This window comes from Anoplopoma fimbria, chromosome 9 (assembly GCF_027596085.1).
Source record: "Anoplopoma fimbria isolate UVic2021 breed Golden Eagle Sablefish chromosome 9, Afim_UVic_2022, whole genome shotgun sequence".
Classification (NCBI taxonomy): Eukaryota; Metazoa; Chordata; class Actinopteri; order Perciformes; family Anoplopomatidae; genus Anoplopoma; species Anoplopoma fimbria.
This window is the reverse complement of record NC_072457.1, coordinates 19,333,335-19,353,809: the sequence shown is the minus strand read 5'-3', so window position 1 is coordinate 19,353,809 and position 20,475 is coordinate 19,333,335. Positions and strand designations below refer to the sequence as shown.

Genomic DNA, 20,475 nt, shown 5'->3' with positions numbered 1-20,475 from the left:
CAGTGCCTCTCGTAAGAACCTATAGTAAAGCAGGACATTGTCCCTCCTCTTTGTGGATGCCAGCACGGCAATGACAAGAAGCCGAGTTCCGAGTTCTCATTCTGTGTCTTCCAAGGTCTGTGTGTGTCGGGTTCGAGCGTATGCATGTGTGTCCGGTTAGTAAGAGAGAGGCGAGTGTGTGTGTTCTGTTGCAGAGCGTAGTTTTGTTTTGTTTGTGACCTGATCTTTAACGATATTAGCCTCAGTTATGTGTGTGCAAAGTGCGTACAGCGTCGCTGCCTTGGCCTGCATCAATGACATCTTGTATATTACTATTTGAGTATTTGTAGGGGGGAAATTTGCACGCTGACTACAATTATAATTACAGAGAATTAGGCTTTAATGAAGTCAGTGTAAAACCTAAAGATGGGACTTTGGCAATTTACTGAACACAACACAAAAACATCCAGAGAAAAGCATTAAAGACCTGAAATGATGAGACCTTTATCTAAGAATGATTGGGCAGGTTCCAAGTCAAGCAAAATAACAAACACTTTCTCTCTCACCTGGCTGTACGTAAACACCACAGCCATTAAGTCTAACTGGTTATGAACACTTTTCATCTAAATGTCACGATAAAAAACTCCTCCATAAATCTCTGGTGGGAGTCTAGTACGCTGCTATCAGAGCAAAGCCTTTTATAAACACATCAGAGCGAATACACAAACAGGTCCAGGCTGAGAACGCCACTGCCTCCCCCAACGACAACCTTGCACAAGCACACACACACACACACACACACACACACACACACACACACACACACACACACACACACACACACACACACACACACACACACACACTGGGAGAGCTATCAGTCATCTTTGCACTGAGTTGAGCTGTGTATATAGGCAGCCTAAAGACATGTGTTTCAGATTGGCTTTTTTTTCTTCATTGTGCTGAGTGGCCGTCCCTGAGAGACCTGAGGTTGGGAAACACACGATGCGGTGGAGTGGACGCTTCATTTACATCTCACACGCACACACACACACACACACACACGGACAGAATCGATGGGCTCATTTACGACCTTATCTTACTGAACCCTGACACACGATGAACACGCAGCGCCGCTCGACGCGAAAGCCGCACTGCATGTGGTGTGTCAGCATGGATGTTTGTGGGTGTGTGTGTGTGTGTGTGTGTGTGTCCTATTCTCTCAGTGGCGAATGTGTAATGAGGTGGCAGAAGCCTCCATTCAGCAATTCAGCATTTATGAATTATTGACTTTGGAGAGACGGGACCTTAATATAACTCCTGCGTGAAATAACTCTGCCTCCCTCGCTCCCTCGCTCCCTCTCCTGCTCCTCCTCTCGCCGTCTTCCTTCCAAGAGCTTCACACGCAAACCAGATGGTCTGGCCTGGGATTCAGGCAGCACCGCGGTTCTCCTTAAAGACGCAATATCTTTGTTATATTGCAAATGTGAAGCCATGAGTTAAGGATTAATCTAGTTTTTGTAATTGTGGTTTATGATGTTGGCCAATATTTCTAGCCATAATAAAAAGATAAGAAGTCCTATAGTGCAAAAAAACATAAAAACTTCAAAAACAAACCCCCCGTAGGCCAAACTTATTAAACAGAAAGGAAGGCTTAATTATAAAAAATATTATTAAAACTGATCCTTCGCTATGGGTCCCTTGGTCACTGTAACTTTCTTTTTTAAGTTTAAAAAGGGTTTGAGCATGATATTGGCAAAGAAATCAAAACTCAGTAAAAAGCAGAACATTAACATTGGCCTAAAAAAATGATTTTTGGCTCCAGTATTGGAGCAGCTACCACACAGTGGATCTGTGAGTCCTGAACGTGGCTTTTTCTAACATAAGCTAACCTGTAACCCCACATGATAATACAGCATAACGTGTTGACTCTTGGCCTTGGAAGTAATGCTACAGTAGTTTACAACTATAGGTAAATAGCCACGTCATATGAAGTGGATGTGGTGGATGTGGTCAGGAAGTCAGCCATTTGTTTTTGGACTGCTGTTTTGAAACCTTGAGTTCGGCATTTTGCCCGTCGCCATCTTGATTTTTTTCAACCAGTGAGCGAAAGTGACCATATTTTGACTGCGGAGGAGTGACCTCGTGGTAGAGGAGCTGTATATGTCTCTGGTAGCGGTAGTGACCCGTCAATCATAATATAGCCCCACCCTAAAGCATACAATGCTTTATGGTCTATTTGACTCTAAATAGACTATATTTTACTAAATCATCATGCTGTATTGAAGAAGACTTGAAATTATTAAATTGAGACCATAAACTCATGTTTATATTGTTAACTGAGGTAAAAAATCAAGTAAGAAATAGGTAATTTTCTCAAACTTCCATACAATCTGACTTATTTTTGCAACCAGAGGAGTCGCCCCCTGATGGCCATTAGAGAGAATGCAAGTTTAATGCACTTCCCTATTGGCTTCACTTTCAGAACCCAGAGGTTGCCGTCTGGTAAAAGTTCATGACATGTTGCTACGCGTACAATAGTGCACCGAACAGTCAGTTATTACGTAAACGTTGCCTGGTTCAAATTCCCTTCATTGTCCTGAGCAGTGAGGGATCATTTCAGATCTGCTTACTTTTGTTTTCTCCTCCAAATAAAAGTGGTTTAGATCTTTTGGCTTGATGGCGTAAAACACAGTAATAATATAATAGTCTGACTGTGTTTCTTTTGCTTCTTGCTCGCTTTGCTGTGGTGATGTCATTGTGCTGATCCCAGAAATAAACTTTGTGAGTACAAAGTTTATTTCTTTAACATGTCAGATAGAAGGGAAGACGGTAGATATTCCTTGTGAGACTCAAAGGGCCATGTTGAGTTTGTGTTTTCGTGCAAACTGTATCTTAAATACAAACATATCACGCAGTACTCACAGGGAGTTGAGGGAGCGCAGACCTTGGAAGGCGTCCGAGGCCAACTCTGATATCTGGTTGTTGCTCAGGTCTCTGTGAGGAAGGGAGCCAAGAAAAAGGAAAGAAAAAGAGTCAGCGAGGTAGAGAGAAACATAAAAAGTGTAAGAGGTCAACACAAACGAGACGGAAACAGAAGTGTTTGTGGATGGTTGACAGGGTGTACTCCTCGTCTACTCACATCCTGCGCAGCTTCTTATAAGGAGAGAAGGCTCCGGCTGGGATCACCTTGATGGCGTTCTGCTCCAGTCGTCTGGAACCAAACATACACACGGACCGTTGAGAGGCGACAATAACATCGGCCTGTATCGCAGAGTTATCTCTACTGTATCGCTGACTGCTGCTCGGTCCCGGGGGGGGGAGGTTCTGGCTTTGGGGAACATTCCCAGATAAGAAGCTTTGATGGCCGCTGCCAACTTCAATCACATTTCTCTGATGTTTCGCCCTCTTTAACATGTGTAAACTCAAGATGCACACACAAACACCGAGATATCTGGGCAGTGTTCCATTCAGTGCCAGTCCTGACACAAAGCGAGCCAGGCCAGTAGAGAGAGAGAGAGAGAGAGAGAGAGAGTGGGAACTAAAAAAAACCAAAGAAAAAACAGACCCAAACAAGCGTTCTCTAAACATTTCACATGTTCAGTCACCGTGACAGGAGAGGCGGCGGAACATGATTTGCAAACCAACCATTCGATTGTGAAACATTTCCCTAGAATGAGTTTGTTTTTTCATTTGCTGTTCTCTTCTGTTCCAGCTCCACTCCGGCCCTTTTTCATTACTAACGTGCTTGACGGATCGCACGGGAGGATTGTATTGTAATGTAATGTAATGTAATGTATTCTGTTTTAATGTCCTTTGGAGGAAGTCACGAAAAGTTATTCATCTTTTTCATACGAATGTCCAGCAACATGTGTCAACTTCCTCTTGTTACATGCACACAGCCTTTTCAAAATAAACTTCCAATTTACACAGGAAACAACTTCTTTAGGTTTAGGAAAAGATTGGGGTCAGGGTCGGTGGTTTGATCCCTTGCTCCCTGTGCCCACATGTCAATGTGTCCTTGCTCTGTCATCAGTGTGTGTGAATGGTTGGCAAACTGAAAATAAAGGCACCATGTAAGTGCAGTCTGTTTATATCTTAGAAGTTGTCAATGGAGGTTTCCAGTCAGAACCAAATGAGACAGGTCCAAGTTAGATCTTAAAGTCTTGTCTAAGCAGGTCTAGGGTCTGGTCCTAAAGTCAACCCAGACAAGTTAAGTCTCAAGTCTTCACAAGCAAAGTGCTCACCCCTAGGATGACACAGCATTTAACCATTTTCTTACGTAGCTGAAGCTAATTCCTTCCGATGGTTGGATCTAAAAATGAAAGATTTGGGGCTATGCAAGACCTGCCCAGCGACGTTATTCATGTTTCTATTTATCTTATTACCAGAAATTTAGACTTGAATGTTTCTAAGTCCCGTCTTTAGAGTCAAGTCCTCCAGTCTCATGTCTAGAGCTCTGCGTGGTACTTTGTCACTTTAAATCTGCTGGCTATATTTTCTTGATTCTCCCACCCCCCCCAACCCCTTTTAGATAGAGATATGATTAGTCTTGTCCTTCACATTAATCTTCCCATTCTTTCCCACCTCATCCCTTTATTATTTTCTTAAGCAGAGAAGAGCTGCATGACCAGGCTTTCTCATTTCACACGCGTGTGGTTTTATTCCACCGTGCAGAGAGAACGAAATGCGGTGAAACAGAGAGAAACGCGGCGCTGCAGAAATATCACTGCACCGAGAAAAGCATATACATATATATGTGTGTGTGTGTGTGTGTGTGTGTGTGTAAGCCTTACATCTCAGTGATGGTTTCGGGCAGGTTGGTGGGTATATCCGTAAGGCCCTTCCCTCTGCAGTCCACTATGTTGTTGCTGCAGGTGCAGGACTCCGGGCACTGTAACACACTGCAGGAGGAAGATGATGACGACTGGTGACCTACACAGAGACAGAGGGCCAAAATTATCCATTTGTGACAGTTGTGAGTGTTGGGATAAGTCCGTGAGAGAGAGGGACGCTGTTCCTAAATGTGACAGAAAATCCAACCAGTGCACATTTCAGTGAGCGTTAAAGACAAGCCATGCAAAGGAAGATGAGTACTTGCCTTCGTCCCCGTCTTTGAAAAGCAAAAGACAGTGAGAAAAAAGGCAAAACGGAGACAAAGCAAAGAATGAGCTTGTTGCCGTGGAACGACAAGCAGATGTAAGTCACAAAAAAGCCAAAACTGAACCCCACCTGCACAGGCAAACTCCTTCTTCTGCACCTCGGCCACGTTGTGCCCCCGCAGGTGCGGTGGGGCCATGCACTGCGTGTAGAGGCCCAGGCGGGGGCGCTGCCGCAGCCACTCTGACAGCCAGGCAACGTGGCAGTCACACTGCAGGTTGTTGGAGTGCAGGCGGCTGGGGGGGGGAGAGAGAGGAGGACACAGGATGATATATTCAGGGGGCAGGGATACATAAAGTACAGGACGATAATTTGATTGAACGGTCGGGCCCTGAGAGGATTGCGTTTGCCACTTACAAGGTCCGGAGCTTGGGCATGTGGTTGAAACTGGCCACGGACAGTCGGCTGATGTTGTTGTTGTTGAGGGTGCTGGGGAGAGAAAAAGGGAGCATGTCAGTTTGGTCTGCAGTCAAAGCGGTCGTCGAGCAAAGACAGAGAAGAGGCTTAGTCGGTAGAGCCAGGGAGCGGGGGGGTGCTGCTGAGCGTGATGTAATCAGTGTCACTTTTAACAGCTTTTTTGGTTCGGTTCACGATAACCACCACATTTGGCCATCACTGAGACCGACAGGGTCCACCCGCTAACGAGCTCTTCTATTAGCCTACTCATTTAATTAAAATCAGATTTGCCTTTTTGTCACAAACAACAATAAAGACAGAGTTGAGTCATGCAATCTTGAATTGTTCAGACTGCAGGAATCACAGCAACTGAGCTGACACTGAAAGCGGACAAGACAGTGCCTTCTTTAAGTTAAAAAAAATTAACATGTCCCACCTGTAATTTATGAAAGTATAAAGTAATAAAAATAAACTTTTAAATATTGTGAGTCAGACAAAGAAAAAAACGTGACGTGAACTCAACTCGGCTCATTAATCAGTTAGGCGTCTAAACGGACTGCAATTATCTGTCATTTTGACTTTAGAATCAATCTGCCTTCGCCTCATGATGCGATGAAAAACGAACATCTGTCGTTAAGCTTCTCAGTCACGGTGACGAGAAGTCTGTACGGTGGCTCTGTGATCTTTAATTCATTAAAAGAAGAGGCGATCACTCTGTGAATCGGGCATCAAGTGTCATTCCTGAAGACGTATGTTCCTTTTTTTCCCTCCATGAGCCGCACATCCCTGCGAAGGTCAACGAGGGCGTCTTGGTGACTGAATGGGAACGGGTACTCACAGCACTTCCAGGTCACGCAGCGCTCGGAAAGCCCCGTCTTCGATGCAGCTGATGTGGTTGTAGTCCAACTGGCTGCACACACGCACACACACACACACACAAGAGAAAAAAAAGACAAGAAGCTGTTATAAGACGTAAAGGTGACAATATATCATCAGGTGAAATTCTCTTTCTGTCTCCCTCGCTCTCACTCACTGTCTCCTCTGCTTTACTTCTGTCTCCTGCTCTCAATGTCCTTTTGTATGTGACGTCTAATTTGTACGCATTGCTCTTTACCTCCTTCTCTCTCTCTCTCTCTCTCTCTTTCCTCTTTTTCTCAGAACCGCTTTGCTGAAACAATTTAATTAAGACGTAAGGACGGTAAATCATGTGCTGTCACCACCACGCTAATGCACACACACACTCCCAGTCCTTTTACAATAATTGCACAGCATTTCAAAATAAATATCTGATGTGAAGAAAAAAAAAAATTGCAGCCAAATAGCTGAAAAAAATCCATATTTCTAGAATTACTGCTGGGTGGGCAATTATTCCTACCTAGGAAATGACCAATAATTATCTCCAATCATCATAACTAGGACTGAGGCCAAACAAAGACAGAAAACAACGGAAATGCCATTGACGTGAGCATGGCGTGCACACACGTATACACACACACAAACTCACACATACACACACACACACACCCACACACACGGCTGCTAACGAGCAGCGGTGCCAGCCGATACAGCCGGCAGGAGGCACATGACATTTAACACAATGAAATATTGATGCGCAGCCACACATGGGGCTTGTGCACACATTGAAAGCGAGTTGCAGATTTGTGCGTGTGCGATTATATTGCATGCCCCAGGAAAAAGTACAGCCAAAGTGCCACTTACAGGTTCTTGATCTCCACGGCACCCCTGAAGGCTTTCCTCGGAACCCCCTGGATCTGGTTCTCGCTGAGATCCCTGGGACAGAGAGAGAGGAGGAGAGGCGAGGAGGAGAAGAAGAGGAGGGAGAAATAAAAAGAGCAGAGTTAAGCCGAGCTGTCACAGAGTCACTCGCTTTGCAGAACAAGTGCTTGATGTAATCACTTAGACGGATCATCTGCAAAATTGAATTCCCTGCACGCAGCGAAACACCTTTCTCCAAATTGAATGGCCTGTCTCTGCTCGTCTCTCGGTGACACAAACCCTCTGATGGGTATCCGTGAATCTGGAGCAGGACGCGATCCGACCGTCTGCTCTCTGAACATCCGTCCCACTCAGGTATGAGATGAGGGGCGCTCGAACGACCTGCAGGGGGCACTGGTGACCTCCGCTTCCCCAGGAGGTTTCCTGTTCCTCCCCCCCCACCCCCCACCACCTCCTTCCTTTTGCTTTTAAGGACTGAGTGATGGATGATGGATGTGTGTGTGTGTGTGTGTGTGTGTGTGTGTGTGTGTGTGTGTGTGTGTGTGTGTGTGTGTGTGTGTGTGTGTGTTTGTTTGTGTGTGCGTACGCTGGGGTTTACAGAGATTTAATTTTCGGCCACTTTAACTAAGCCGCAGCTCGGAAAACATCAAAAAAAAAGAAGGAGAAAAAAAACACAGTGAATCTACTTTAGTCATAGAGACAGACAAACAAACTCACACACACTCTGCGCTCACACGTGTTTCTCTGCGCTCACACGAGTGCATACACATGAACATGGGACTCACGTAAACTGAATCTACCGCATGCGTCCGGGTGAAATACTCGCTGTAGCTGGTTGGTATAGCAACTTGATTTAGTGAAGGTCACGCACACAGAAGTGTTGAAGGATGGTGCACACAAATAGTTAAATGAAATGAGGCTGTAATGCGTGCGCAAATATCAATTAAGTATTGTAAAGTAGAAAGGATGGGAGTGAATTCAGCTGCCTGGAGCTACAAAACAAATCATGTCAAATCGTGTGTGCGTGTGCTTGTGCATGCAAGGGCCGCCACCAATACACACCCTAGCTCCAGACAAGACCATTTGACCCTTCACCGCTGGCCCTCCAGCCCTTGACCCCTGCTGTGGCGACGTGACCTCCAGCGTGCTAATCGGCTAACAGCTAATGCCCAGCCACATTCCTCACATTCCTACGTGTGTGTGTGTGTGTATGTGTGTGTGTGATGGTATAAATCAGTAGGGCAGGTATCATCCGTCTCCTGTGTTTCCACCTGCTGCCTCCATACCAGCTTCTGAAGTGATGCTTTGTTGCAGATAATAAAGAAAAATGACTCTTCAGTGGTTTTTGTTCTTTAGGATTTTCTTTTGTGGCCTTTATGTTCAACAGAAATGGCAAAACTAGTCGCTTTATTGCAATCGAAGGTGAAAGTCTGTGGGAGGACGGGTTCGTCTTTTTGATTGACAGCTGAGACAGCAGGGTCACAAAGACATGATGCAAACAAACCTTCTCTGGTGACTGCAGCTTGTTAGAAAAGGGACAGATGTTTGCGTTGATACTGGGGGGGAGAAAGGAGCTCACCGTTCTCACAAAACGTGACAAAAAATATTTAATTTAAAATTAAGTCACATATTCAATCTCAAATGTAAGGGGTTAACCGCTAAATTGGACATTTTGGTCGGACAAAAGAAACAAGCTGTAGGCCTCAACGTCGGCTCTGGAGACATTTTGAGGGGACCAAATAATTGTTGCACATAATTCAACAACTCACAGACGTGTAAAAATAAATGTAACTTCCTGTTTCATAAATACAAAAACCTGTACCTGCCTTCATACACATACACATAAACACACACACACACACACACACACACACACACACACAGACACAGCCACACACGTGTGCTTCTCCTCATTGCTGTGCAAACACACGCAGAGTGGCTGGTCTCAATCACAGAGTGAATCCTGATACTGTTTTTACAGAACGGGGGGCTTCCTTAACCACTGGAGCTCAAAAACCAAATAAACAGTTAGAAACACACACACACACACACACACACACACACACACACACACACACACACACACACACACACACACACACACACACACACACACAGCAGCGCATGTACCCTGCATCCACTCCATCTGCCTATCTGATGTAGGAATCTGTAAAAGTCATGTGTCACATATGAGGAGCTGACAGTTTGTGTGTCAGCGTTTTTGGCCGCACACGGACCTCGCTGTGAACGGATCGGCTAATGTTGTTTACACGCGGGCTTTACGTGTTCACTTGGGAGCAAATGAGTCACTTTTGCACTTATAGTAATGCGCCATAAGAAGTTAGTGTACTGAATGTGTGTGTGTGTGTGTGTGTGTGTGTGTGTGTGTGTGTGTGTGACATAAACATTTATCTCTTGATGCACTGAGGCGATTGGAAATTGATTTTCCACTACCTTCTTTCGTTGATCTACGACAAGAGAGAGCACACACACACACACACACACACACACACACACACACACACACACACACACACACACACACACACACACACACACACACACACACACACAGTACATGCATACACACGTGATTGGTAGTTTGTGTTGGTGTGGCGCTCTTAAGGAGGCCACTATTCATCAGTCGGACCACCAGAGAGAGAGAGAGAGAGAGCGAGAGAGAGAGAGAGAATAGCACATTCTCCTCCTACAAGGAAATGGACTTCTTAGGGACTTAGGAGTGGATTTTCTTCCTCTGTTTTGTGTCAAGACACCTGATTCAATTCCATCTTTAGTTAAACGGTTTGGTGGATGTCCCACCCGCCACTTTCCCTCCCCCTCTGGCTTTCTCTCTCCCTTGTCTCTTTCCATAAGTATTCTCTCTCTCGCTCTCTCTCTCTCTCTTCCTCTGAAATCGGTCCTGTTTTTGGACTTCCCCAAAGTTTAACCCCTCACCTCTGCCCCTGTGCCTAAACCGGGAGGTTACCCTCATTAAAAGAGGCTCCTGCTGAGGGCAGTGTGTGTGTGTGTGTGTATGTGTGTGCGTGTGTTTTTGTTTGGAGGGGCCGGAGGTATTAAATCCACACAGGAACTATGTCACGCTGCTAAGTTAAGAACCTGAAACACACACACACACACACACACACACACACACACACACACACACACACACACACACACACACACACACACACACACACACACACACACACACACACACACACACACACGCTGTTGCTGAAAACTGACAGATGTCAGCACACTGCCCTGATGCAAAGTGGGAAAACAGACACCGGTAACCCACTCAGGGAGCGCTCGGTTTGAACGCCAGAGCAGCCGATCACGTGATACAGGTGCTGTATTCGTGTTTACCATTTGGATCATAAAGTTGTGAACTTGCTTTGATGTACTGGTGGCATTCATGATCCAATGTTTTTTTTTAATGATTGTTCAGCTGTCTGAGAACCAAAACAAAAATTGGGTACACTAGAATTTTAAACAAGATTTAACCAGCTGATGGTGAGAAATGCTTCTCCAGTTGATGTTGGATGTGAAGCAAGAGAAAAAGAAAAAAAGAAAAAGAAGAAATGAAGAAGAAGAAGAGGAGGATGATGAAGAGGAGGAACAAGAAGAAGAAAAGGAAGAACAAGAAGAAGATGAAGAAGAGGAGGAACAAGAAGAAGAAAAGATGACTTAAGATTGTTTTAGTGTTTCACTCGGGACCGAGATCTTTGTGAAAATTCGTCCAAATCGTGTGGACGTGGTCTTTTTCTAAATCTACTGACCTTCCTCTTTGTCTGTTTTCCTCACCTCTGGTGGCCCAGGATGTGTGTGTGTGTATGTGTGTGTGTGTGTGTGTGTGTGTGTGTGTGTGTGTGTGTGTGTGTGTGTGTGTGCGTGACAGAGTCAGGTCTCCAGTGTTAAGAGCTTAGTGCTGCTTTTCTAAAGGGCCTTTTCAGAGCGAGAGGGGCTTTTGACGCCCCGCGCGTCTAAGAAGACCTGGGCATGAAAGAGCAGCACTCAATTCTCACACATGCACCCCCTTATCCTCCTCCCCTCCCTCCCTGCTTTTTCTCTCCCACACTGGACACACACACACACACACACACACACACACACTCACAAACAGACACTCTCACCTACTGTTATACAGTTTCTCAACCTCTTTTGTACGTGCCCCACTGCCACCAGATTCTTCCCAGGTCCAGCAAAACTGGAAGACTGGGAGTGTTAGTGTGAGTGTGTGTGTGTGTGTGTGTGTGTGTGTGTGTGTGTGTGTGGCAGGGTTTGGCCGGGAGTTGGCAGAGCAGTAAACTAATCATCTTGTTCAAATCCCTTTCGGAGACCTTAATCCTATTAAGTGTAAGAATGTGTGAATGGGCGAAGAGGGAGCTGGAAGAAAAACAGGGAGAGAAAGTGAGGAGGAAAAAAAAATGTGAGTTAAGGAGATACAGTGAGGGAGAAGGAGCGAGTCTGGAGTTTTGGTGTCTGGGACAGGATGATCATGAGGAAAGTGTGTGTGTGTGTGTGTGTGTGTGTGTGTGTGTGTGTGTGTGTGTGTGGACCCTTCAGCTAATTCAGGGAGCAACGGCCTGAAGTGGACCCCCAGAGATCACACTTCTGTGAGCAATTAGTGGGAGAAAGACGCCCCGAAGAAAAGAGAGGAGGTGATGGGGGAGGAGAGGGAGGAGAGGGAGGAGATGGAGGAGACAATGCGGAGGATTACTGGGCACACTGGGGCAGCGCCGGCACCTGGGAATGTGGAGGAATGTGACGGCGCGTCCTGGAGATCTTGGGTGGCAGACTTTATAATAACTGAGCGTGTGCAAGGTAAAAATGCTTCTTGCTCTTTCAAGACAAAGTTATCATGCAGAATCACACACACACGCACACACACACACACACACACACACACACACACACACACACACACACACACACACACACACACACACACACCTTGTCTTTCAGCTGCTCTCTTCTAAACTAATATTGACTTTGCTGGTGAATGACGGATCTCCGGTCTTCCTTCTTCCCCCGTCTCATTGTCAGATTTCTTTATTCCTCATCACGCCTCGCACACACACTTTAAATGCCAGGTAGGACGGTTGCTATGGTTACCGGACCAGGGTGGACACCTCGGGGACATTTTGATTTGTCCCTGTGTGTGTGTGTGTGTGTGTGTGTGTGTGTGTGTGTTTGGCAATTTGCCAGAAAAAGGGATGTGCGCGTATTGATGTTAGAACATCACTGAAAGCTCCCTCTCTTCGCTCTGCTGAGGAGTGCTGAGTTTTTATTTCGCTTTCTTAACACTCTGAATGCGGACTCTGTGGAAACATTACGTTCTGCCTACTGATCTCCCACACAGACAGCTCCAGATCGCTCTGCAGCGCAGCTCTTCACAGAGCGTGATACTCCGACGCAATATTTCTTGCCACGTCTATCTAGAAAGATTAGCTGGTCCAACGACAAAGCTGTAAAAAGCATAAGGGAGCATCTACGGTGTGTGTGTGTGTGTGTGTGTGTGTGTGTGTGTGTGTGTGTGTGTGTGTGTGTGTGTGTGTGTGTGTGTGTGTGTGTGTGTGTGCGCATGCATGTGTAAAACCAGACTGGAGATTAGTCAGCGGTCTGAGGCTGTGACATCATCGGGAATGTTTACACGTGTAATTATAGAGGAGTGAGGAATACATCTGTTGCACACACACACACACAGAGGAGAAATGGACGGTGGCTTTCAGTAATACTGTAATTGCACATGAGGAGAGCTGAGAAGCACTCAGTAATGGAGACATGGTTTTCCTCTAATCGTCAGATGATGATATTTAGATTTGAAGCTGCCTCAACAGAACCTGTGCACCTGTGCTGCTCTGACTCACGCGTTAGAAAACACGGCCTTTCCAGTCTTGCTCCTTAAATTTGCAGGGGAGAGCGGGTGAAAATCAATGTCACGGGTCGTATGAAACACTTGTCTCCCGCAAGTTCACACTACAGCTGGCTGAGCCAACAAAATCCTGATGTTTATTTAGTTCAGACCACAGACTGTATATAAGAAGTGGACATAGTCATCGTGAAGTCACCCATTGGTTTGTGGACTGTCGTATTCAAGCCTCGAATTTGGTGATTTTATCATATTCAATTTATCATATTTGGAATGCGGAGGAGTGAGGTAAAGACGCCGTATATGTCTCTGGTAGCAGCAGCTACCTGTCAATCACAGTAAGGCCGCCCTGAAGCAAACTCTGCTTTATGGTGTATTCAACTCTAAATGGAGCATCATTTACTAAATGAACATCATGCTGTTTTGGAGAAGACTTTAGACTAGAGATTGAGACCATAAACTCATGTTTACAATCTTTACTGAGGGAATAAATCAAGAGACTTCTTTACAATTAGACTTCTTTTTGGGACCAGAGGAGTCGCCCCCTGCTGGTCAGTATAGAGAATCCAAGTTTTAAGAAACAGGAGGTTGCCGCCTGGTTCAGTGCACATGAGATCCCTTAGTCGAAAAAGAAAAAAACACACATATGTGTATAGCAGGTACAGGTGAGAACCTGAAAAAGCCGACATCATGAAAATGACGATGTTGGCAAACAAAGTTTTGCTCCAGCCACCAGGACGAGTTACCTAACTGTCAGCGTGTTAACTGGTGACTTCCGGCAGAATGTGTCCGTGGTGGCATGAAGGAACTTGTATTAACGGTTAGCGCAGATAACAGACACAGATGAGCCTGTGTTTAAGTTGATTGAAGGTGTTGACGCCTACAACATGTTCTGCTGGTGTTTTTTTTAACAGCTGCCGTCGCTACGAGCAACCACGACGGATTCATCCGAGAGTCACATGCTAACACGGTCACTCGTTAGACCGAAACACCGGTGGCGTCTACATCTGCAAGCTATCAAATATGTTGACTATCACTGGACTGTTTGTAGCGGCCATTTTAAAAGGGAAATAAAGTCAAACACTGATAACGTGGCTGGAAGTCACTAATTATTGAGCTACTTGCGTTCTAGGTTGCGTTCTCCATCTTTTGGTGGTTAATGTCGTAGCTTGACAAGCTATTGCACTCCAGTTTGACTTTTTATGCCTTTTTCAACATACTATACTATGACTTTCTTGTGACTTTTTGTGTGCTAATGCTAGTGAGCCTAGCTACCAAGTTACTGTGACAACGTTTCCATTTTAAACTTGATGTCTCAAACGATTAGTCAACAAATAGATGAGTCGATGGAGATCCCCCGATGAAACGATGTAGCCCAAAACAAGTAAATAATTGGCTGATAAATTTCAAATGAAAATAATTACTAGTTGAAGCCCTGATCTACTTATTAGCTCAACAGGTGCAGCAGAAAAAATAGTATCCCCCATAACTGTGTTGGTCATAAATACTGAATGTGCGCCCTCTGCTGGTCAATTTGGAGTTGAACCGCTTCCCTTTTCCTGAAGCTCCTCGGCTTGTTTTAGTGTAGAGACACAGAACAAAGTATGATAGCTTTCTAAGGATTCGATCTTCCTCATCCTCGTCTGATATTTTTAGCGCAGAGGAACTCGAGGTAATCGAATATTTCCAACGTCACATCTCGGATCTCTCCCTCCCCTCCATTGATTCCCTCCCCGTCCATGCTGCTTACATTTCACTTTCTTCCTGACATCTTTTTCTCGCCTTAAATCCTTCTTTTCCCCCTTTCCCTTTCCCTCTTTTCTCTCCCTCTTTATCCTCCCCGCTCTCTTTGCTGCCCCCCTTTGCCCTGCTCCCTGTGTAATGAGTCTAATCCATCAGCCAGACAGTATTAATCGTATTCCGATAGCGGTGTGTTCTCTCGCTGCTCGCTGCTGTCTCCATCTCTACGAGTCAATAACCCCCGGCTCCAACACCTACACTCCTATGCCTATGACGGAGAGGCCTAGTGTGTGTGTGTGTGTGTGTGTGTGTGTGTGTGTGTGTGTGTGTGTTTGAACCAGCTCAGCACTATGACCAAATTTATTGCAGCCTTTGCCTGGAAGAATGTCCAAAGCACACACACACCACAGCTGAAATGACCGCCGCTGGCCACGTCGCCAAACCGCTCCTCTACCGCAAGCTCTTAAGTCAGTGACATCACATCCTTTTCCTGTTTGCCTCTCACGTTGCCATACAATAATAAATAGAAGAGACGAATAGAAAGTGACAGCACATGGACGCATGTCTGAGACTGCATGTGTGTGTGTGTGTGTGTCTCTCTCTCTTGCCAGGTCAGAACGTTGTTTTTTCAGCCACGTCTTTGACCCGATCTGCCACAAACTCCGTGACCCAAAAAGTCGAGGCCGCCTCCTCCTCCTCCTCGTCTGCCTCCTTTCCATTTAAAAGCCTCAATGTCTTACAAGAAAGAAAAAATAACTCTCAACATATCAATCTGGCGCCCAACGATCCTTTTGTCGTTTTCAGACTCGACTTTTCCATCTATTTTTCTGGCCCCCCCCTTGCGGTTCGCTCCTTCCATCAATCAATTGCTGCGCCGATCGCTGAATCATTGCAGAGCTCTTTTCATCCATCAATCATTCCTTCCTTTCTGCTCATCTGTCATCCGGCACGGGGCGAGACGACCGGGGTTAAAAAGTAAAACATTGGGAGTTTTGGGGGAGAGAGCGGCGTTATAATATATTAGTCTGATTCGTTTCGCCGGTTAGGAAGCGGGTAAACAAACAAAATAAACAGCTCATAAACAATTTAACAGCGAGGAAATATAGAGGTCGGTTTTGTTCCCCCTCTAACAACGTTTTCAGCGTGACTGACAGCCGAGGCCTGGGAGGAGGCAGTTTGCGGTCGGGGAGAGTGTGTTTGTACATCAGGGATGAATGTTTATGTCGTGTATTGAGTGGAAAGAGCCATTAAATTTGTGTGTGTGGGTGTGTCTGTCTGTGTGTGTGTGTGTGTGTGTGTGTGTGTGTCTGTGTGTAGAGACAGAGGACTGCAGCAGCGATGACTTACTCACCCTGGTGTCATTATTCACAGTTTACAAACCATGACAAGACAGACAATCACGCACACACTTTCCCTCTCTTTCTCTCCCTGGCACACACGCACACACACACACACACACACACACACACACACACACACACACACACACACACACACACACACACACACACACACACACACCACACACACCTCTTAATTCAGCACTGTGTGCGGTTTTGTCTTTCCTCCCCTGTGTTTACCCAGCAGCTTGGAGTGACATGCTGGCGAGGCTTCCTCATGCACACACACACACACACACACACACACACACACACACACACACACACACACACACACACACACACACACACACACACACACACACACACACACACACACACTGACAGATGGAGTGACTAATAGACAGATAGACACTAATTTGAATGGAAACGTCACCTGGCAACGCGCTACATTTCTGTAGGACTCATAATGTGGTTACGTTTAGGCAACATAAAGCACTTTAGTAAAGTTTAAAGTGGTTTCACTTCAATGTTAATAAAAATATTTTTAACTCTTAAAACCAAGATCCTTCCCTCAACTTAACCAAATGCTTTCAGTGCTCGAACACAACAGTAAAGAGGTTTTTAATCTGGCTTCAGTTGGAGGAAAACAAATGAAATATGTTGTCAAAGAACATTTCACTGAAATGACTCATTTTGTGACTCAATAACTGTTTCCTGATCATTTGGACGACTTTTGTTGTATTTGATTTGTATTTGTTGTAAATCAGGACATTAATGTAATTCCAGGGGACATGAATATGACTAATGGTAATATTTTCATGAGAGATTCATTAGCTGTTCTTGATTAGTGAATTATTTGTTGGGTCAGTGAGATGTCGGAGAACAGTTAAGGCGCTCTTGTCCCATCTAAAAGTCCCAAACAAAATGGTTTACTATCAGGGGAGACAAAAAGAAAAAACAGGCAAATATGAAGTTACCCAGTTTAGTTTGAACAATGACTTTTACTATTAATTAAATATAAATGGTGGCAGGATCATTTCTTTCCTCCCACCAGGATCACGTTCATTCCTCTCGGCTACAAACACACCAGCCACGACTCTGTCATTTTTGATCTTCTGGTCTTGCTGAGGGAGTGTAACAGAGAGAGTTTTCAACAGCTCTTCTCGCACTTCGTCTGCTCAAAAGAACAACGTTTTCACCTCTGTCACCAGAACAATTCTTTTGCTAATTTAACAATTTCTTTCCCTATTGAAAACACAAATAAAAACATAGCAGACGGAGACGTATTCAGGCAGAATGAGGAAGAGCGAGGTGGTTATCGCTGGTTCAATAAGTGCAGGGACAGATCACATTTCTCCCTCCAGCGGCTATGCGTGTGTGTGTGTGTGTGTGTGTGTGTGTTAGAGACAGAAAGTGTTTCCTCCCCCGAGGCCTCTCACTTGAACTCGGTGTGAGAATGAACCTCTTGTCAATCGTCTACTCGGGGCTGTTTAGGGAAATGAGGGATTCGTCAGTCAGCCGCTCGGCACTGCCTCGGTTTACAGTATCTGACCCAGCACCTGCACGACGCTTTTAGACCACAGAGAGCAAGGGGGGGGAGGACAAAAGACGGAAGAACAACATTTGTGGCCGTCGGAAAGAAATCCAAGCGCCATTCAGATAAAAAAAAGAACAAATTGGCATAGTTTCTGCTTTTCTTTTATCGCTACTCCACCTCCTCCTCCTCTCTCTCTCTTTTGCTCCAAATCTATTCAAGATGTCTCCAGACCCCCCCTCCTCACCTCCCGCCCCGACCCCCCCTCTGTTTGCCAGCCTCCTGGCAATCGCTGGCTAGCTGAAATATTCCTCTTCAAATAGTGTTTCTCTCCGTCAATGTTGTCTTTCTTTCTTTTCACCACCGCCGAGGCTCGGGGTCACACACACTTGTCACTCCGGACCAGCTGTCCTGCACCATCTGTCCACTGTCCGCTCTGCACGCACACACACACACACACACACACACACACACACACACACACACACACACACACACACACACACACACACACACACACACACACACACACACACACACACACACACTCAAACACACACAAACACCCATGCACTGCAACGCTGGCGCTAAAAAAAATGTGGCGGTTACTGGCAAAGACCTGGGAACAATTTATGTTTATCGGCCTGTGTCGAAATAAATACAATATCTGACAACGATAGCGGGGAAGAGACAATAAGCAGGCGGGACGAGGGACGCAGGAAGAGAGAGCAAACACTCCCAAACAAAAGCCCAGACCCGTTTCCACATGGCCGACGGTGAACATGAGAAGTCATGCATAATGTGGACTACTTGTGCGCCGTCTTGGCCCGTTGTTGTTTTTTTTTCTTTTTGGTGTGTGTTTGCGCCGCATTTTGCCCAAAACACCATATGTGTTGAAGTGAGCAAAATGACTATGTGTGTGTGTGTGTGTGTGTGTGTGTGTGTGTGTGTGTGTGTGTGTGTGCTGCATTCCTATGAGCAGCGGGTTGGAAAGACGGGCCCATGAAAGCAAACAGTGTTGGCCATTAAGTCTCCTGACAGCAGCCAGACAACACACACGCATGCACATATGCAAACACTGTACAGACAACACACACACACACACACACACACACACACACACACACACACAGACACACACAGGCAGGAATAAAAGTTATTAATTAAACAAAACAACATCAGGATTCAAAGCGATTGATTGTCAGTTATTGTGTGTTCATCTAAAGAAACATAACACAACTACGTCCACTCTCACAAAATGAATATCTGATTTCTTACTTTACAAACTAATATGATTCATATTTTTTCTTTTTCCTGAGTGATTGATCTCAAGTGGTGGAAAGCATCTACAGATGGAATATCTGTAGCTGGAATAAAGTAATTATTTATTTATATTAAAGGTGATTAAGAACAATTTCTTGGTACTATTTATAGTTTCTGGTACTTTATACTTCCAGCATTTAATAAATGATACAATACAACCCATCTTTGTGGATGAAATCACCCGACAATATATAACGTAATGGTGAAATGTTTCTTATACGCGTGTGCGTCAGTAATAATAATCTCGTAACATGATATATCATTTATAAAACGGTGACAGCAGCTTTGCTTTTGATACATTTTGCCTGTGTGTACTTTTACTTTGTTAAAACTGCAATTGCAGGACTTTTATTTGTATCCGAGTGTTCTTCTACTGCTGATGTCTCACTTTTGAACAAACTCTCGTCAAACTGCCAATACAAGCAAACGTTCCTGTGTCTGCCAACAAATCCGCCACTAAAGCTCATATTCCAAACCCTCTGCTCAACTTCAAGAAAACCTGTGAACCAACACAGAACAACATGCAGTTTGTAAAATATATTTGTATATTGATTCTTGTCTTCTTTTTCTTTTATTACATCCCAAAGCCATTTGTAAATCCAACATTTTCTGATGTGAAACCTCCCTCCTGTGAAACCAGAGAAGCCTGTCTCCACGGCGTTTGATCACACACATCCTGACCAGCCGGGCTAATTCAGTTGTGTCGCAAGCTCAGACATTTCAGCTCGCAGTCTGCAGCTGAGTTCAGACGATGAGCGATGCCACCATTCCATTTACTAACCACGAACTGTTGGGTCCGAAATGTGACCCGGCCCTCTAACATGTCCACGGTGAGGTTTGTGTCCCAGATATAGAGAATATGTTACCATCTGAGCTTGATGAGTGACTTTAGACGGGCTGCGTTCCTGTGGAGGGGCCCTGCTGTAGGGCAGGGGCCCTACAGCAGGGGCTCTCAACCTTTTGCAATTCAAAGCCCACTTCTGATTCTGATTCCGAATATAAATGAGAAAAATAATAATAAATAAATGAGAACAAAAACACAAGATCACAAACAAACTAAATGAATATAAAATAAATATCACTGCGTGCCCTCATGAATACACATTTGATGTATTCAGGGTCATATTGCGTTACTGTCTCCTACATCACTATTAGTTTTAATATTTTTATAATTGTCATTGCATCTTCGGGAACATAAGACCCCAGCCCATCAGCTGCAGTAGGGGGCGCTATGTGAGTGACGACACCGACAGAACAGTCTGCTTTAGCTAAATTAGATTAGCAGGGTGTGTGTGTGTGTGTGTCTTTGTGTGTGTTTGTGGGTGCACCAGGAGTGTCATATTAGTTTTGTAATGCATTGAACAGCTGTGACACACAAGCAGCCC

General features: G+C 45.1%; 1 protein-coding gene across 1 annotated transcript in view; it reads right to left on the bottom strand.

Annotated features, from left to right (window-relative positions):
* Nucleotides 1-20,475, bottom strand: part of slit2 (slit homolog 2 (Drosophila)) — an 85,828-nt gene that overhangs the window by 24,757 nt on the left and 40,596 nt on the right. The window contains exons 5-12 of the mRNA XM_054604299.1: nt 7,255-7,326; nt 6,374-6,445; nt 5,497-5,568; nt 5,212-5,375; nt 5,081-5,092; nt 4,776-4,914; nt 3,122-3,193; nt 2,905-2,976 (exon numbers count right to left, since the gene is read on the bottom strand). Of these exons, the coding sequence (XP_054460274.1) occupies nt 2,905-2,976; nt 3,122-3,193; nt 4,776-4,914; nt 5,081-5,092; nt 5,212-5,375; nt 5,497-5,568; nt 6,374-6,445; nt 7,255-7,326 (675 nt within the window). The remainder of the gene's footprint in view (nt 1-2,904; nt 2,977-3,121; nt 3,194-4,775; nt 4,915-5,080; nt 5,093-5,211; nt 5,376-5,496; nt 5,569-6,373; nt 6,446-7,254; nt 7,327-20,475) is intronic.